General features: G+C 37.5%; 1 protein-coding gene across 1 annotated transcript; it reads right to left on the reverse strand.

Moving 5' to 3' along the window:
• Positions 1-4,981: 4,981 nt before the first annotated feature.
• Positions 4,982-17,235, reverse strand: LOC139154105 (vomeronasal type-2 receptor 26-like). The gene is made up of 6 exons (XM_070728536.1): positions 17,027-17,235; positions 15,834-16,125; positions 10,330-11,181; positions 9,564-9,791; positions 6,978-7,104; positions 4,982-5,883 (listed from the first exon to the last, which is right to left on the reverse strand). Exons 1-6 carry the CDS (start codon positions 17,233-17,235, stop codon positions 4,982-4,984), a joined length of 2,610 nt encoding a protein of 869 aa, XP_070584637.1.
• Positions 17,236-20,888: the final 3,653 nt, after the last annotated feature.

Below are 20,888 nucleotides of genomic sequence, written 5' to 3' on the forward strand. Positions count from 1 at the left end.
CTTTTCATCAGCCTTTTCAGATCTCCTCCTCTTCCTCCTACTGAGCTGCTTTTATTCTCTGATCTAACACCATGACAAAAACATCTGTCATGTCTGAAATCCTCCTGCAATAGCCTGGAAAGGATTCAGGGTACTTAGAGAATTAATATATCACTCCATTTGGCGATTCTATGAACAATTCTAAAATAATATTTGGCTCTACCCTTGGAGGTCATCAAAACATACATCTCACATATATTTCTGGCAAGGTGTTATATGTTCATGATATGGACATGATTCATCACTTTATTGACATGATCAAATCATCATATTTTTCAGACTATAAGATGCACTCCCCCTCCCCAAGAAAGTGGGTAGAAATGTCTGTGCATTAGATTAATAACTCTTAGTGCCTGTTTGGCAATGTTGTTACGGTGAGCTCTGGCACTTAGGTCATTAGATATGAGTACTCCAATGTCCTTGGCAAATAAGGTTGTGTACTTCAAGTTTGTATGTTGTGTTCTGATTCTTTTTGCCGATGTGTAAGATAGAGCATTTATTGTTTGAAATTTGAAGTTGCCAGTTGTTTGATCATTCTGATGCATGGTCAAATTCTTTCTGTAGGATAGCAGTATTGTCAGTGGTATTAAATAATTTAACATAATCAGCAAAGAGTATACAGTTTCTTGTAATATGATCACAGAGGTCGTTTATGTAAAGTATGAATAGTGTTGATCCTAGAACACTGCCTTGAGGGACACCACTGTTGACAGGTGCAGAATTTGATAGGGCACTCCCTATTTTAACCAATTGTTGTCTGTTTGACAAGAATTCAGTTATCCAATCATGAAGGAGATCTGAATGCCATAGTTTGTCATGTACCACTGAGTCAAAGGCTTTACAGAAGTCTATGTAAATTGTTTCTATTGTTTTACCCTGATCAGGATGTGTAGTCCATATGTTTTTGCAGTGTAGGAGTTGCAGGTTACAGGATAATTTTTTCTGAAACCGAACTGTTTGTTATGGAGTAGGTTGTTGGTTTCTAGTTGGAAGGTAATGGATTGGCTTATGATTGATTTCATGACTTTGCAGGTGATGCAACATAAAGAGATCTCTAATTTTCAACATTACTTGGATCTCCCTTTCTGAAGGCAGGGATGACTGTAGCTAGTGACCATAAGTTAGGTAAGAAGCTAGTCCTGAAGAATTAATTCAAAAATTATACTTAGAGGTTCAGCTATGGATGAAAGCTTTTTAAAGAAGTATGCACATAGTCCATCAGGTCCAATAGATAGGGATGCTTTTAGGTTGTGTAAAGCCTTTCCAGCATTATCTTCTGTAAAATCTGTTTGCTATTTACAAAGACCGAGCCAAATAATGTATTAAAGAGATTGGCTTTAATAGCTTCATTATTATATTCCTTACCATTTGGTCCTTTTAGGGGTGGAATGGATCTCGAGTCTTTGAGTTGGTTGTTTTACAAAGTTATAGAAAGCATGTGTGAGTGAGTGAATAGGGCTGTATGTTTTTAAATTTGGGGTTTTAAAGATTGTTTTAAACATTGGACTTTTGAACTGTTTTTTATATTTTTAGATATTATGAGCTGCCCTGAGTCTTCAGAGAAGGGCGGCATATAAGTCCAATCAATCAATCAATCAATACATTTTGCGTGCAGAAGGTTTTCTTCTTGATTGATTGGTGCATTCAGTCTTTATTTGGTGGCATAAATTTTTGAGCAGTTTTTAAAGTTTATAACCAAGTCAGTCAGAGCTTTCTTATTTTTATGGATAATTTGGGGTTTTTTTGTTTTGGTTATTGGTAATACTCCTGTACAGACAGAACTGAGCTCACATAGTTTTACATGTCCTCATGACACTGTTTTCTTCCTTCTCACTGGACATGTTGTTAATCACATTATCCAATTAACCACATTCGCAGACTGTGAACTCCACACTCCTCTTTCAGACTCCAGTAACCTAGGACACAATCAGTAAAATAAACATTTGTGGAATGTAGTTTAAGTTACTACAATCAGCCACTCCATAGTTCCACCCTCCTTCTTATGGCAAAATGAAAGCTCTACAAGTTGACCCCAGGCCTGGCTGAAACCCCAATCACTGAACCTGCCAACTCCCAGCTGCCTCAGCAATCAAAAAGAACAGACTAGGAAGGAGGGCTCTGGAAGCTGGCCTCCCCAAACTGCTCCCTTAACACATCATGGTGTAACTTCTGGGGACTGTGGAAAAACTTCACTTATCATCATCATTGTCAGTAAATTTCCTTTCTCTCCACTTTGACTGCCTACACCATGGACCATTGGAGTAGGTGGCTGACAAGCAGTACCCTCCCTCCCATGACTGCAAAGTTGTGCCATCAGCCTCTGGCAGAGCTAGACTCTGGCATTATCTCCGAAGCTGGCCAGCCTTCAATGGGCTGCGCGGTGGCCTCTGCATCCCGTACCTTAGGCCATACCACAACCTGTCCCCATCTCTTGCTCATGAGACTTTGCCAGCTTGGACATCTCCATGGCCACATCTGACCCCTCTGTCATTCCAAGTAACTTGCGTTCATCCAGGGACTCCCAGCAGACCAGTAGAAAGGATGAATGGAAGGAGTGCTGAGTTCCTCTCAGATATTTGTATCCCAGCCAAAAAAATGTGAAAACAAAGTTTAATGAAGCTGCAGTCTGGTGCAAATGAGTTCAAACAGATTTCAAGTCAGCATTGGAAGTTACTGCCTATCAGAACTGTAAATAATCATTGCCATAGCCACACCCATTGCCCAGGCATCCAAAATCCAGTCCCTCTTCCAATATCCTCCCAGTTACTCCACTGCAATCAGTACCAATCATCTGTTCTGCCTGCTGCATAATGGTGACTATCAGCTGGAGTCCATGCGGGCAAGGTCGTTCCACCTTGTAATTAGCACCAAGCAGATGGAGCCATGCTGGTGAGGATAAGCAAGCCACTGTCAGCCACGGCATGGGAGAAACCAGGATGTCATCTGCTGGACACACACATACCACTCTTGCCCTTGGGCTCCCCAGTTATGGCAACTCAGCAGGGGCTTGACAATTTGTGTATGAAATGTCTTGATGTCTGACTTTTTTCCTTTCTATTAGAGGTTTGTATTTGCAACATTCTTTGTTGATCCGTTTCTTGTTACTAATTCTTTGATACCAGAGTGAGCTGAGGTAGTGCAGTGGATAGAGTACAGTACTTCAGGCCACTAAAGCTGACTACTAGATCTGCAGGTCAGCAGTTCAAATCTCTTCACCAGCTCAAGGTTGACTCAGCTTTCCATCATTCCGAGGTGGGTAAAACGAAGACCTGGATTGTGTGGGCAATGTGCTGGCTCTGATAAAAAGTGCTATTGCTAACATGTTGTAAGCCGCCCTGAGTCTAATAAATAAATAAATCTTTATCATTGATTAATATTCTTAATATAAATACTGAAACTATAAACTCCTATTAAGCATAAAATATTAAAAATAATTTGATGTACTTTGGTTTACATATTGGTTGTGAAATCTGACACATTTCCTTACTAAGAGATCAAGTGAATTCAATTACTTTCTTTATTATTTTGGATCCTTCAAGCCAAGATTCGTTGATTAATTGATTATGTGCCATTAAGTCATTATTGACTTTTAGTGACCACATAGATACATTTTCTCCATGGCAATTTATCCCTCATTTGAATTTCTATGAAGATTCTCAATCATCCAAGTCATAGTTGTATCAAAAATGGTTTTTATTTTGAATAGGCAACTGACTGATTATTTTATTTTATTTATTTTTGAGGAAGATGAAGACTTTTTGCTTTCTCTCCTGGAAGCTCCACCAGTTGAATTGGATGGTATTGGAAATGGTAGGACAGTTATTGACAGTTGAGATTGATTAGTTGAGATTGATAGTTGAGATTGACAGTTGCGATTGATTAGTTGAGATTGATAGTAGTAGGAATGGAAAGACTCCTTTCAGGAATGGCAGGCAAACTTTCAGTCCAGTGTTGTAAAATTCTGGACATTCCCGTTTTGTGTTGCAATGGATAGTAAGAATTAAAATGCAAATACTGATCAGTGTGTCTTGGTTTTTAGGGCTTGGTTTCTACCTTTCCCTTATAGAAATTTGCCACAATGTGGAAAATAGATAAACCCAAAACACAGCTATGTTTTTTTCTGTAAACATCTTCACTGTATTTAAGATAAGTAGGGTCAATATGGCACAAATGTGTCCTGACTGAGATTAGTTCTAATACCTAATGTATATTTTGTAGGAAATGTTTCTGCATGTTACAGCACCTTTTTCTGTTACTTGCTTTTTCTTACATAAAATTAACAAAGATTTCTAATATAGTAAATTCATTAATATTTAATCTGGCACATTGTTGTTCTTCAACAGACTAATACAGGTGTCCTATGCAATATTAGTACCTAAATATTTAAAGATAAATATTAACTATATAAATTATATTTCCAATATATCGGTAGTTTCCTTAAATGGTAGATTGTAGCTAAATGCAGGAATGATATTTTTTAACCTAAAAGAAAATAAATAGTTATGAATCATGTACAAATTTTATAAAACACTCAAAAGTTAAACTACATATTTGCCACATAGTTTTTATTGTAAATTCCGTTTGTCAGTAATGGATAACTAATATAATTCCCATACTAGTACATTGAACTGTTTTAAAATTTAAAGAATACTTCATTTATGTATTCATTGAAAGAAAGACCATATAATTATTTGTATAACTTTAGATTTTGCTTTTCTTTCAAAAATGGTAAAGGTTAACATACCCAATTCTGGTATTTTCCTATCCTGTGTGGGGGTGGGGGTGGTCTGAGGATAAATCTCAAGGAATTACAAAGATGTGTGATGTTTGATTTGGGCAATTGGTATGAGGCTGCCCACAACAGAGTAATATCATAATAAAGGACAGACTGAGCATGTATTATCTCTAGGTTCTATATAACAACAAAATAGACCTTTAGTCTTTAGCACTTCCTTCTAATCAGTTGTTCTCTCTTGTTCAGCTCTGGCCTCAGGAGAATAATATAACTTTTGGGGAAAAAAATAAATCCCAGCAAACCAGCACTGGAAGCAAAGATGGAGAAGATTTCCACAGCAACCATGTACTTTCCTTTGGTGCTCAAATAGGTTGGAACAAAAGACAACCACACACTGCAAAACACCAACATACTGAATGTGATGAATTTGGCTTCATTGAAAGTGTCAGGTAACTTTCTGGCAAGAAAAGCTACAGAGAAGCTGATAATAGCCAGAAAGCCTAAGTAACCCAGGACACAATAAAACATAATCACCGACCCCTCATTGCACTGAAGTATTATTTCTTCATTCACTGAATGAGTATCAGTCTCTACAAAAGGTGGAGAAGTCCATAGCCATGAAATGCAAATGCATGCCTGAATCAGGAAGCAGAAAAAAAGTACAGAGTTGGCCAGTCTTGTCCCCACCCATCTTCTCATCTTGGAACCAGGTTTGGTCACTAAGAATGCCAAAATTACTGTGATAGTCTTTGCCAATACACAAGAAACTACAACTGAAAAGATGGTGCCAAAAGCAGTTTGTCGGATAAGACAGGTCACCTGCTCAGGACGGCCAAGGAACAAGAACACACACAGGAAGCAGAACATGAGGGACACCAGAAGTGTGTAAGTGAGGTTTCGATTATTGGCAACAACAATTGGACTGTTGTGATGCTTTAGGAATATTCCCAGCACCAGAGCTGTAACCAAAGAAAAGAAAAGAGCAGAAAAAGAAAAACTAATCCCAAGAGGTTCTCCATAAGATAAGAAACTTACATATCTAGGCAGACAGAAATTTTTGTTTTTATTGGGATAGAATTCATTTCTGCAGTTATAACAATCTCTCATATCTGAAAAAGAAAAATACATGGTTTTAATTCCTGTATCAAACCTATGTACCAAACTGATGAAACAAACATCATTTCTAGGAGTTACTCTTTGCCCCAATAAGTGATCAAAATGGGTCATTCTCAACCAATCTTTTTTCTGTCAAGGAGATCATAAAAATGTAATTTTATTACACTTCTTTATTGCAAAAAGTGATAATTGATTCCTGCTATTATAAATTCTAATTACAGAACCATTCAATTATTAATAATGAAAATCTGCTCTGTGAATGATGATGATGATGACCACCTAAGGATCTTTAGAGCTGTCTTTTTTTCCACTTTTCCTCCCAGAGTTTTCTTTTTTGTTTTGTTTTCTATCATTTCATAGGAGAACATTAATGTATGCATCATTTATAAAGGAAGGTCCTAAGATCCTCTTTCTATTCAATATATAAAATTATATCCTACCTTTCCTTTAACAGCTAAAGGTGATATACACTAAATCTCTCATTTGACCTGTATAACCTGTATAACAATGGAGACCCAATGGATAGGTCTATTTGAGAGAGACTACAATAATCTTTGACTTGCAACAGTTTGTTTAGTGACATTTTGAATTTGCAATGGCACTGAAAAGTTACTTACAACCATTTTTCCACACTTATGACCGTTGCAGCATTCTGATGGTCACATGATCAAAATTTAGATTTGATCAAGTGATATTTATAACTGTTGCAATGTCCCCATAAACTGCAACCATCATCCTGCATATCATCATGTGATCAACTCTTGCAACTTTCTGACAAGAAAAGTCAAGGAGGAGTTCAGACTCACTTAATAATGTGTTACTAATTTAATAACTGCAGTGATTCATTTATTAAAGGAAACTCATGAAATGGGACAAAACGTACAACAAATATCTCACTTAGCAACAGAAAATTCTGGGCTCAATAGTGATAATAATTCGAGAACCACCTGTAATTTAAAAATCACCTTATCACCTCTATGATTGAATAAAAATTTAAAACATATTTACAGAGGTCCACACCACATCCAACATCTTCAAGATATACTTTTCTGTGCATAGCAGTTCATTTATTTATCTTAATTTTTACCTTCCTTCTCTGAAATCTTTCCATCTGGACATGGAATACAGTCATAGCAACAGAATGGCTTTCCTTCCTTCCTTGTTTTGCTACTACCAGGTTGGCAATGTTCAGTACATATTGAAATTGGCTGGACCTAGAAATTAGAAATGTAAGAAGAGAGTAAATTTGAGAAAAATCATAGATTCAAAATCCAATTGATTCTTGTACTTTTCTTTTTGTTATTAGAACAATAAAATTGTAAATAATTTATGCAATCCTGTAGGTAGGATACACTGCTGATAATCTGATTGCTACATAAAGATAAATAAATACATGAATTTAAAAGCATTTTTATGTTTTAAAAGATTTTTCACTCACTTCCAGTATATTTTTGTTTATTAGGTTTGTTCGGCTGTTACATGTACTGTATTTTATTCAATGAACAAGATTATATCATTCTTTGACAAAGTGACAAAATTAGTGAACCAGAGAAATGCTGTTGATGTGGTTTACGTGGACTTCAGTAAGGCTTTTGACAAAGGAGACCATAACCTACTACTAAATAAAGTAGAAAAATGTGGGTTAAACAGCAACACCACCAGATGGATTCAAAACTGGCTAACCAACTGAACTCAATGTGTAGTGCTCAATGGAACTACATCTACATGGAGGGATGTATGCAGTGGAGTACCCCAAGGCTCTGCTTTAGACCCAGTATTCTTCAACATCTTCATCAATGACTTGGACGAGGGGGTACATGGGGAACTTATCAAATTTGCAGACTGGCAGTAATAGTCAACACTCCCAAAGATAGGTGCAAAATACAGAAGGATCTTGACAAACTTGAACAATGAGTTCTATCTAACAAAATGAAATTCAATGGTGAAAAAAGTAAAGTTCTACATTTAGGCAAGAAAAACAAAATGCACAGGTAAGTATATATAGTACATTGCTCAAAAGTAATAACTGAGAGAGGGATCTGATCTTGGAGTCTTAGAGGGCAACCATTTAAATATGAGTCAGCAGTGTGCAGCAGCTGCCAAAAAAGCCAACACAGTCCTAAGCTGCATTAACAAGAGGGATAGAATCAAGATCACATGAGGCATTAATACCATTTTATAAGGCCTTGGTAAGGCCACACTTGGAATACAGCATTCAGTTTTGGTTGTCACAATGCAAAAAGGATATTGAGACTGTAGAAAAAATGCAGAGAGGAGTGACAAAAATGATTAGGGGACTAGAGGCTAAAACATATGAAGAACAGTTGCAAGAACTGGGCATGACAAGTTTAATGAAAAGAAGGACCAGGGGAGATATGATAGCAACGTTCCAATATCCCACAAAAAAAAGGAGTTAACCTATCCTCTAAAGCACCTGAGGGTAAAACAAGAAGCAATAGGTGGAAGCTGAACAAGAAGAGAAGCAACTAAAACTAAGGAGAAATTTCCTGACAGTTAGAACAATTAATCAGCTTTCCCCCAGAAGTTGTGAATGCTCCAACACTGGAAGTTTTTAAGCAGATGTTAGATAATCATCTGTTTGAAGTATGTAGGGTTTCCTGCCTAATCAGGGAGTTGGACTAGAAGATCTCCAAGGTCCCTTCCAGCTTTGTTGTTGTTGTTGTTATTGTTGTTATTATTATTGTTGTTATTATTATTATTATTATTATTATTATTATTATTATTATTATACCAATAATCAGTCAGGTGTAATAAGGTGAATAGGGTTAATATTTAAGAAAAAAAGAGCAGATCCAAGTCAATAGACATGGGTAAAATCAGTTCTTATACAATCAAATTATACAATAAAAGCTATTATGAGGGGTGCATGATCCATGCTTTGGAGAAATCCCATTGCTGTTGGACTAACTCCTGACAGCTTAATATAATTTGTTTTTGGAATTATTTATTTTTGTTCTTAGGCATTTTGATTAAAAACTTTTACTAAATATGAGCATGCATTAGATTAAGAGTTAGAAGATAAGTCTGATGCTGAAGTTCAAGGCAAACATGCATGTGTGCTTATTATTACTAAATACTGTATGTACACCTGAAAAGTTAATAACCAGAAGTGGAATTCTGCCTGTTTGGACCAGTAGTATCAACTGAGGATGGGCCCAAGTGAGCCTACTAACACCCCCCTCCCCGGACATAATGCCATCATATTTTCAGGGCTGAGCACATGTGTGGAAAGCACACACATGAGAAAAGCAAATGCATGAGTGTCTGTGTGCATGTGTACAGGAGGCATGTATGAGTGAATCATATTCACATTTGTGAACCAGCAGGGAAGATAACAAAAAACCACCCTAGATCATAACCTAAACCCTAAATTTCTGTGTTAAGTTTTGAGCAGGAAAAATTGTTCCTATTAGTCTTAGTAGCTTGGTTGAAAATTGGAGCAAAATACTTCGTTCTCAAAAATAATTTGATGTACTGTATATTCTGCTCCACATTTCCATCAATACATTTTCAGTCAATTTAAAGACATGATCCAGATATTATTTCAGTAGACCTTCATTTGTAATACCAGTTAGTTTATGTTATTTTTTCAATTATTTTCAATCAAATGGTATTAGAATTAATCATTAAACTGAAAGACCATGAAACTTACATGGTTAAACCAACTGTGCCATATTATGGCATCTTTATCGATGGTCAACATTTCTCCTAGAGAAGTTTCATGAGCCATTCTCCCAATTTTCTTTCTATGAAAAGATAGATTTGAGGAAGTAATCCAGTTGTTAATGTCCATTCCAACTAATAACCTCCTGTTCTCATCAAAAGAGATATAGTCTCCGGCACTGTTGTTAAATGAGACACTGCTGAGAAAGTGATGAAGCTGGTTTGAAAAGGAAAATTCAGTTGAAATTAAGGGGTTTTCCTTCCTTTTCTTTTCTCTGGCATTCTAGCTTAAAGGGTAGCCATAATGAAGGGAGCATTTCTTATCAGACTTTTTCATTTGTGTTGCTTAATGGGGAGAAATCCTATTGAATAATTTATCATTGCTTTATTTAGATTTGCAAATGTTGACCGCGCAGTTTCTCTGCTCACAGATTAGATGGAATTTTTTTTTTTTAAGAAAAACTTTTACATCTTGATCAAGTGTTAAGTTACTTAAAGAGGGTCAACAATTTTTCTCTCTCCACTACATTTGTAATATAAAATTGCCTATATTCAATGGAAGCCATTACCGCATCATTATACTTATGCTGGTGAATTTTACAACATTTTATTTTATTTATTTATTTGATGTGCATTAGATATTAGTAATAAGCATGAACTTTCTCTAAAATTCAAGTTTATGTTCACTGTATCTGCATAATTCCGGAGTAAAGATGGAAGAGCTAGGGCTAAATTTTTTATCAAGTTCTTTTTACCTGCAGAGAATGCATCATTTTGGATTGATCCATTCTTGCTTTTTGACTTGATGCAGCCATGGCTTGTAAGGCATAGGCCACGCTATAGACGGCATTGTATATACTGTAGCTATGGCCAATCGTATTCATTTCAAAAAAAGGGCCAGGAACATTCTGCAACTTTTCCTTGCCTGTGCAAATAAGTCCTACAACTTCATCCTGAATTCTATTTGGAAATGCACAATTAAAGACATGTTGCCAGAAATCCATCAAAAAGCCATCCTCTTTGTTTCTTAATGGTGTCTGACTCTGAATGAAATCTTGAAACCCATGAAGTTCTTTGGTGTGAATTGTAAAGGACAGAGCACCATGTAACAATTTTAAACTCCAGGTCCTTTGATAATTCAAAATACTGAGTTCCATCTGAGTAGTCATAACCCATACTTTACCTTTTAATTGATTTATATATGATTTTTCCACTCCAAATTCAGAAATGTGGGGAAACCATATCAAAAACAAAACAGAATAAGATACTCCATAGAATACCACTATGTTGGCTTTGCTGGCTGTGATAACTTCATACATTTTTGCTCCTTGATATAACATGTCTTCATGACCAACAGCGTAATTTATTCTAGGGAACATTTCTAGGAAGGCAAAACAGATGCCTTGATTAGAAAACGCTGGAATAATATCATGCACAAATCTTGCTCCTCTGTCATCATCCATAGTAAGGATCCCAATCCATGACCATGAAAAATAGAGAAGTAAAGAGAGGATTCCCACATGCTGAAGATCCTCATTAGGGGCCATTTGGTACAGAGACAGACCTGAAGATTTATCATTTATCTCTGGAGCTGATCCATAAATGATCTGAATATAATTCATTAAAGGAAACAGATTACTGATAGCATTTTCTGGATTATATATAGTATAATGTATAGCAAATTCTGGATTGCTATACTTTCAAATTTACTACACTTTATACATATTTACAGAAATACTATGTACAATGGTTTAAGATGATGGAGAACCTCAGTATCTTCAGACAATTTTAAAATACAGTTCAAAACACTTCTTGTCAACATTGGCACTATTAATTTGATCCAGATACTGATATGTTAAAAAATGTGTCCATGATCTATGACCATCTCACTCAGAATCATAACATCAATTCTAGCTTTACTCCAATAATCAGCTTGCAATGATTATGAGATTAGAAGTGAGCCTTCCATTTTTTTTTCTTTTGTTTTTATTGTATCTGATTCTCAGAGACTGACTGGACTACAGTTTTCTTGCCAAATTTTTTTTAGAAGTAGTTTGCCATAATCTCTCATAATCATTGCAAGCTGATTATCGGAGTAAAGCTAGAATTGATGTTACGATTCTGAGTGAGATGGTCATAGATCATGGACACATTTTTTAACATATCAGTATCTAGATCAAATTAATAGTGCCAATGTTGACAAGAAGTGATTCCTTCCTAGGACTGAGAGAAAATGACTAGCCCAAGGTTTCCCTGTCAGCTTTATGCCTAAGGCAGAACTGGAATTCACAATCTCACAGTTTCTATTTGAATGCTTTAAATTGGTTGCCTCACTACACAAAACTGTCTCTTCTATCAATTTGCCTAATGGTAAAGAAAGCAGTAAATTTATATTATTGGAGATACATTCTTGTAGCAGACATTGATTTCATAAAATAATGCCTCCTCTCAAAATTTAACAGCAGTGGATGGATGGAAACTAGGATTTAACACATAACCTCTGTGACCATTACAAAAATCCATTAAGGAAATAATTGTATTTGTCTCCTGTAAATTCCATTAAAACAAGAGCACAAACTATATCATAGCATTGCTAGGTTCAAGAAATAAGTTAAGATACACATTCAGAAGGATTACATGTAAAAGAACGTTCTACAAAACATTAGTTGCACTCCTATCTAAATATACTTAAATGAAACAGAAGGGAAACTGTTGTGGTTCAGCCTGAGTCAGATGAAAGACCAGCTGCGTCTCTGCTGGCTCCATGCCCGGGGGAGGATGAGAGCGGAGAGGAAAGTGACGAGGAAGAAAGGCCTGGGAGCCCTGGGCAGGGGCTCTCTCAAGCCAGTAGCTTGGATTCTCTAGAGTCTCTGGAGTCATTGGATGACGAAGCACAAGCTGTCATTAGTATGCAACAGAGACGCATAGATCAAAGGAGGAATCAATTGAAGAAATATTATCAGCATTGAATGAGGAACACCAGGGGGTTGGGTGTGGTCCTCATTAGCAGGGAAGGGTTTATAAGGCAGGCAAACTCTTTCGGCAGTATGGAGTGTTATCAGAGTGGAGTTGCTGTTATCTGAATTGTCTCAGCGTTTCTGTTCCTGGCTTGTGGCCCAGCAGTCTTGAAGACCCATGGGAGGTGTATGTCTGTTATCTCAACAGCCTCGTCTTGGCATTAAGGATCCTGTATTTCTGTATGAACAATTGCCTTCATGTATCTATTTGAAGTTCCAGTGTTTTCCTGATTTGTAAGGACATTTTCTTTTGGCTTCTTTTCTCTTTACCATTATAAAACTGTGTTTGGATTCTACCGGTGTGTCTGGCTTAACTTTTGGGGTTGGTCATAGCTTCCGAAGTGACCCAGACAAAACAGAGAACAATATTAAATAATTCACTCTAATTGACTACAACCCTGGCATACTGATTCACATGTAAATGCACAAAACCTAAATGCATATATATGTGTGTATGATAGCAGTCAGTCCCAATTTGATATTAAACTAAAGTTTTTGGGAGTCAACAATTTCCAACATTTATAAATACAGTTTGGAGAAATGCACGACCGGTGGCTTAAACCGCCGGCCGAAATTCCCTACGGAGCCAGGGGACACTGCCGGCAGCTCTTTGGAGTTCGGCTTCTGGCAGTGCACCAGGGTAGCGCACTGCCTGCTGGTCAAGGAGAGGTGCTAGATCGCCCTATTTAAGGGCAATCCGGATAGGACCTCCTCCTTGCTGTCCCTGACTCCTGAAGCGAACACCCGCCCATCCTCCGCTATTAACAGTGTGTCCTAAGGAGGTCGCCTCAGGACTGAATAGGAATTTTTTGCGACCTCCCCTTTAGAGGTGGCCGCTTTTCTTCCTATTCCACACTGACGGTGCAGACTGGATTAGTTAGGGGGTGTGGCGCACTTAGATATCAGTATAGGCCTCCCTTTGGGGTTTGGCAGGTTAGGGGCGGAAATGGGCAATTAGAAGCGACTGCGCATGCCCCTTTAGGCATCCTTTAAAGGGTGATGGACCGCCTCTCTCCAGGAACTAGAGGTTGGAACAACTTCGGGGATTGGAGAGAGGATGTCCATGGGAATCACCGGATCCAATTTCCCACGGGGATTGGAGGGTGAACTCCTCCCACATGACGAAGGGCTGTGGCTTGGATCCAGGTGAAGGTGGCTACCTTCACCTGGTTCAGCAAGGAGTTTTTGCCCAATGTTGCCAAGGAATTTTCTGGTAGGAATTTCCGCCCCGTTAGTTTTGGCCTCTGCAGGTCCTTAGTTCGTTTTGAATTTAAATATTTAAATTTACGTATGCAAATTTATTTAAATTTATGTTAATTTAATAAAATGACCCTTATTTAATCCACAATATGTCTCAGTGTCTTTACTCTGCTTCTGGGGGCAATTTTGATTCCACGTATAAGGAAGGAGATGGGGAGGATTGTTTTGCAGTGTATTTCTTGTTATGCTGTAGAATTCACTCTGTGAACTTTATCCTGTTTGCCTCTTCAATCCCATCATAAACTCCCACTTCCCTCTAACATCTTGTGAAATTTTTGACAGGATAGCAATGTTCCAATATCTAAACAATGCCACAGAGGTCAATCTATTTTCAGAAGCTGAAGGCAGAACAAGAATCAATGAATGAAAACTAATCAAGGAGAGAACCAACCTAGAAATAAGGAGAAATTTCATTTGAATAATGATAATTTCCACAATTAATCAGTGGAAAAGCTTAAACACTGGAAGTTTTTAAGAAGACATTGCACAACTATTTAACTGAAATGGTATTAGTTTTCTACTTGTGCAGGGGGTGGAACTAGAAGATCTCCAAGGTCCTTTCCAATTTTGTTAGTCTGCTATTTTTCATCCTAGTGTAAAAACATTAGTAAATTTTCTTGAACCCATTTATCCAATCAAAGAGTTCCCATCTCATAATGTCACAATGAATCACTACCAAATTGATTATGGAAAGCTTTATATCTGCCAAAAAAAAATATTTAACAGATAATTTCCAGGTTGCAAGTGATTCTAAGAGGAAAGAGACATTTGAAGCATTGTTTAAAAAGAAAAATGTAATGCCTTGGATCAAGGCATGAAAAAATGAAATTTAGTAAGTGCAATTAACTGTCAATATTTTCCCAACTAGCAATTGTTCCACATTGAATATGTACAGTATGCCTTGCTGAAAATGTTACTTCTGTATGATGAAAGGATAGATGAATATTAAATTGTCTGCCGGACCATGACCTCTAGATTTTAAGATCTTGTGATTACACATTGAATCATACAATTGCTTAAAATTAATGTTTATAAGAGGAAAGATGGTAAACATGTTTTTCTTTCTGTTGATTCTAAATAAAAGAAGGATATATGAGCCTAATATATTGTTTCATTCCTTTATTGAAACATTTTCAGAATAATTCATGATTCACATGTATTGGATGAATTCTGATAGAAATATGGCACTATAAAATCTTAGTTAGCTCATGATGTATACATTTGCAACAGTATTTTAGCTTAATGCTCAGGTAGGGTGGGTCACCTAGTCAATGGATTCTCTAAAACATAAGCAAAAATCAATTTGGTTAATACAGCAATGAAAGCTATCTGGAATCCTAGGGTTATATACTAGAACTGAGAAATGAGCAGCAATTAAAGAGAGGCAAAACAAACCATTTTTATATTTGAATTTTCATGAATATTACACAGGTAATTTCATAAGATCACCAGGAATTGAGCTCCATCTGGAAGAGATTTTATCATTCTTCAAGTAATTGAGTATGATATGTAGATTTTCAGTGGATTAAATACTGATACTAATTTCTTCACACCAATATTTTTTCAAGCTAGAATAGTTTGTTAAGTAATTCTATTTTAAAATATTTATTTATAAATATATTAATACACAATCCTAGTTATTCGTGTGTATTTCATTTACACAAAATTTAAGACCTGCCAGGCTACTCCTGATTCACTTATTTTTAAATAGAAAAAAAATTAGATATTTCATATTAGGAAATATTAGAATGAAATGAAGCCCCATGAAAGGCTAAAAATATTGTATAATATATAAGAGGGATGAGAGACAATAACACTGTAATTTCCTTCCTTCCTTCCTTCTTTCCCGCCTGCCTGCCTTCCTGCCTTTCATTTGATTTGTCTTTTATTCTAGGAAAAAAACAATATTAATATAAATAAATTAACAACAAAAATGAAGCCTAATTCCAATGTTATGGTATAAGAGCAAATCATTATCTTACCTGCGGAATTTTATAGATATTCAAAATATTTGCAATATGAAGGGATGTTTGGGCATCAAGTCCTCCAATAACTACCATTAAGTTATTTTGTATACCACATTTATAATTGGGCATGAATCTATCTGATGTAGACATCAGCTGTATTGTGGCATGATAAGTTCTTTTTGCATTGAAATAGCTGTCATAGATGTGGAAACCCAAGGAAAAATTATGTAGCAACTGGGAATTTTTATTTATTTCCTTTACCGCAAATGCCAAAGCCAGAATGTGCTGGTAATGCTTAGTCAGGATGCTAGAACAAGAGTGTATTATAAATCAGCAGGATAAATTATAGCCCCCTTCTTTCTAAATATTTCACATAAAATTTATGTTGTTGTTGTTGTTAATGTTGTTATTATTATCATTATAGAAAAACTTTACCTTTACAGTTACATCATGATAAAAGATAACCTTTACCAATGTAAGTTATTAACTTTATAGTAGAGAACTTCCTATGAAATATAAGTACTGGATGGAAAGCCATTTTTTAATAGTCATTAACCAGGCTAGAAACAATGACGATGAATTCTAGTCTGTGAATTCTAGTCTTGCCTTGGGTACAAAGCCAACTGGATGACCTTGGATTACGCCCTCTCCTCCCCAAAAAGGAGGCAATGGCAAATCACTTCTGAAACAAATTAAGAAGAAAACTGCAGGGACATGTCCAGGCAGTTTCTGAAGAATGGACACAATTGAATGGAAGGGGGAAAATAGTTATAGATAGGGAGAGATCAAAATCACTGCTAATTTATGGGGTTTTTTTACAAGAGATCTTGGAAGCATCTGATTATGATTTCAAAATAACTGGATGACTTGGAAAGATCCCTTCTTCTGATCATGTACAATGGAAATCTACAGTGTTTGGTGGAGTAAGCAATGAAGCTAATTATCCCTAGAACAGATATACCTGTGATTTGATGGCAATGAAAATAGAACAGGCAGGGTATAGGAGAAGAAGCTGTAGAATGATAAACATTTAAAAATGCTAAAAAAAGACAACCAGACATTTAAAGGTGTTTAAAATCAAGAAGCTAATTTACTACCAAATCAATATTTGATATATTGTAGCAACTTACTTCTTCATAAGTATGCATCAGATTATTGAAAATAGTCTTAAACTGAAGATTTAAGTGAGGTGGTGGACAATTCCTTACCTAAGATCCTGGTATACCACTGGTGGAGGTTCTACATCAAAAATCAGAGGATTGGAAACAATAAAAGTTAGAGAAACAACAGCACCTATGATAAGATCTCCAAGCTCATAATACATATGAACTGGAGGTTGTGGTTCATAGACATAATATCCGAGTACATGAGCATGGCAGGCTATTTGAGAAAGTAGCAGCATCAATAATACCATCATTTTGAGTACAAATATAAATAATCCAAATCCGACCACTTTTTTCACACTACAATGCCTTAATTAAAATCATGATAAAAATAATTTTGATGAATAGACATCTCACATTTTTCAAGTTATTTAACTGGAATATATAAAGTAAGAAATCTGAAACCAAAGAAAAGCAACTTTGTTTGTTTCAAATCTTTAATTCTGCTAAACGTTATGGTTCCTTTGTTAAGGTTATAGTATAATGAAATTTCACAAGAGAATTTGACAAACGGTAGAATAAATTAGTGATTAACTCATTGTAAGCACTTTACACTTGGGAAATCCTTATAATCAATTTGTTTATCACAAATGAACAGAATCTATCTAAGCCTAATAAGGGACAATTGAGCCTGAAATGATTTGTCTCAAGAAACAGACATAGTAATTATAGGAATATCGCCGGCTGACTTACCGGCCTCACAGCGCTTTTGCGGAAGGGCCGGGCAGACTCGGACCCTTCCTATGGCGGCCGCCATTTTGTTTTCGGCCGAAATCTCGCGAGGCGAGATTTTGGCCGGGAATGCCTTGCCCACGTGGCTGGGCATGACGTTGGGTCCGGGCGGGGCTTGCTGGCCCTATTTAAGGGCAGCAGGCCTTGAAGCAGGCCTTTTCGCCCCAGACCCAGCTCACGAGCAGACACCCACCCGCCCTTCCCTATTTTGCAGTGTGCCTGGTGGGTCGCCTTCGGGGGCCGAATGGGAATTTTTTGCAGCCTCGCCCATTAGGCCGGGCTGTTTTTTCACCCATTCCACACTGGGGAGATGGACGCGCGGTTAGGGGGTGCTTGCATTTAATAGGTTAATTGGCTTACCTCTGGTCATTTGGGTAGGCAGGTTAGGGGCGGAAATCTGGGTGGTGGTTCAGCAACTGCGCGTTCTCCCTTGGGCATCTTTGGGGATGATTGACAGGTTCTCTCCAAGCCCATGGTGGGTGCTACCTGCGCACTTGGGGGGAACCTGTCTTTGGGTCCCGCTATTGAAGTCCCAGGGTAGGGGTGAGCCGGCGGGACCCCCCTCATGCGAGTGCATGGCAGGGTCTCAGGTGAGGGAGAGGTCCCTCACCTGGACCAGCATCGACTACGCCCTTAGTTGCCCAGGAATGTTGACCTTTTACGTCATTTCCGCCCCGGAAGTGTTTGTTTGACCCTGCAGGCCCACTGTTTCCGGGTCATAGTTGAATATGTTGATTTATGCAAATTTATGCTAATTCTTGCTAATTTAATTAATAAATTATGCAAATTTATTATAATAAAAATGACCCAAGTTTAAATCCAGCTCTGGTGTCCGAGTCGTTACTCCGTCTCTTCTGCAATATGATTTGGGCTACAAAATAAATGTTCATGCATAAAGGTCTTTCAGTTTGGTATTCTCTAAATGTTTTCAGATTTTAATTTCTTCAATCTGAGTCTATAACTCTGAGTGTGGTCATTTTAATCTTGCAAAAGTGGCAAGATTGGGGAAGGATAGCAATAAATATATTTTGCGATATAGTCAGTTGTAAAAATTCTTCAAATTGATAGGGATTTGATTGGAATGAATTTCAGAACAGAACAGAACAGACTAATAGAGTTGGAAGGGACGTTTGTTTGTTTGTTTGTTATATCTATAGGCCTCATTTCTCCTCAGAGATTCAGGCCGGCTTACAAGAATAAAATACAACAAAGATAAAATAGTACAACAATGAAAAATAAGAAAAATAAAAAAACTCTGAATCAGTCATCCCTCATTCACACTATTGCCGGGAGCGAAGACGATGGCCCCAGGCCTGTAAGCATAGATGTGTTTTTAATGCCTTTCAGAATGCGAGGAGAGTGGGGGCAGTATGAATCTCTGTGGGAAGTTGGTTCCAGAGAACTGGGGCCACAACAGAGAAGGCTCTTCCCCATGGATCTGCCAGTCGGTATTATTCAGCTGACGGGACCTGGAGAAAGCCAACTCTGTGCGACCTAACTGGTCACTGGGACATGTAATGCAGAAGACAGTCCCATAAATAATATGGTCCAATGCCATATAGGGCTTTATAGGTAATAACCAAAACCTTGAATTGTATTTGGAGAATGATCGGCAGTCAGTGCAGCTCGCTGAATGCTGGACTGATATGGGCATTAATTGAGATAATGAGGGTGTTAGTGACTGTGATCCCAGGCGAACCTGTGTGAAAGTCCCCCTAGCTACAACTGAGAGATGTTGCTCTAATTTCAGATTCTAGGGGGACTCCCAAGTTGCCGACCTGCTCCAAGGGGGTCCAAATCCCCCCCCCCAAATGATGGATGGACAAATAGAATTGTCCTTGGGAGGCAAAACCCACAGCCATTCAATCTTATCAGGGTTGAGTTTGAGCTTGTTGAACCTTGGAGATCTCCTACTTCAACTCTCTGCTCAAGCAGGAGACACTATGGCTGTGATGGCAAACCTTTGGCACACTTGCCACAAGTGGCAAGTGGAGCCATATCCATGGGCACATGAGCTTAGATCTAGTGTGCATGAGCATTCTGGGCAGCTAATTTTCAGACCTTCTAGGCCCACTAGGAGTCAGGAAACAGCTGTTTTCATCCCCCAAAGAGGGTGGGGAAGGCCCATTTTTTGCACTCTCTAAGCTCCAGAGCCTTTCTAGGAGCCTGGGGAGAGAGAAAAAGGTGGAGGTTCTCCAAAGGCCAGAAATGACCTGTTTCTCAACTTGAAATTGGACATTTCTGGTCTTTGGAGGACTTCCTAGGGGGTGGGGAAGGCAGTTTTAATCCTTCCCAGGCTCCTAGAAATGCTCTGAAGCCCAGGGAGAGCAAAAGAAAAACAAATGGGAGTGCTATTGTGTGCCAGGAATGAGTGATATTTCAGGCATGAAATTATGGGTGTGGGCATGCAAGCTCCTACCCCCACCCCTCGATTTGGCACATGTACCTTAGTGTTAAAGCTTTCTAAGCTAAGATGCATATTCAATTCATTTCTGGAATTTAGTTTGATGATAGACAATTTTTCTCAAAAAGGAAATCTAACTAATTCATTTAAACATTAACAAAATGTTTCATTCAGCCATGCATAATATTTAACTCAAAAGAAAAAGAGGTTGCATAGCAAACAAGGGAAGAAAAACATCCAGACCAGATTGTAAATTATTACCAAAACACTATTTCTTTATTTTTATTAACTGTTTCCTACTGTTCAGCTCAGGCTTCCACAAAATAATGAAACACTTGGGGAGAAAAATGCATCCTAGCAGCCCAGCACTGGAGGCTAAGATAGAGAAGATCTCCACAGCTACCATATATTTTCCTTTAGTGCTCAGGTAGGTTGGAACAAAGGATAACCAAACACTGCAGAAAACCAACATACTGAATGTGATAAACTTGGCTTCATTAAAAGTATCTGGTAACTTCCTGGCAAAAAAGGCCACTGTAAAACTCACCATAGCCAAAAAGCCCAGATAGCTCAGCACAGAATAAAACATAGTTTTAGAACCTTGGTTACATTCCAGAACAATTTGATCCTCCATTGAGTGCATGTCAGTATCTGGAAAAGGAGGAGATGTTGACAGCCATATAATACATATAACTAATTGAGTAAGAGAACAAGAAAGAACAATGGAATTGGCAAGTTTTTTCCCCACCCATTTTCTCAACATAGATGCTG

This window comes from Erythrolamprus reginae, chromosome Z (genome assembly GCF_031021105.1).
Source record: "Erythrolamprus reginae isolate rEryReg1 chromosome Z, rEryReg1.hap1, whole genome shotgun sequence".
Classification (NCBI taxonomy): Eukaryota; Metazoa; Chordata; class Lepidosauria; order Squamata; family Dipsadidae; genus Erythrolamprus; species Erythrolamprus reginae.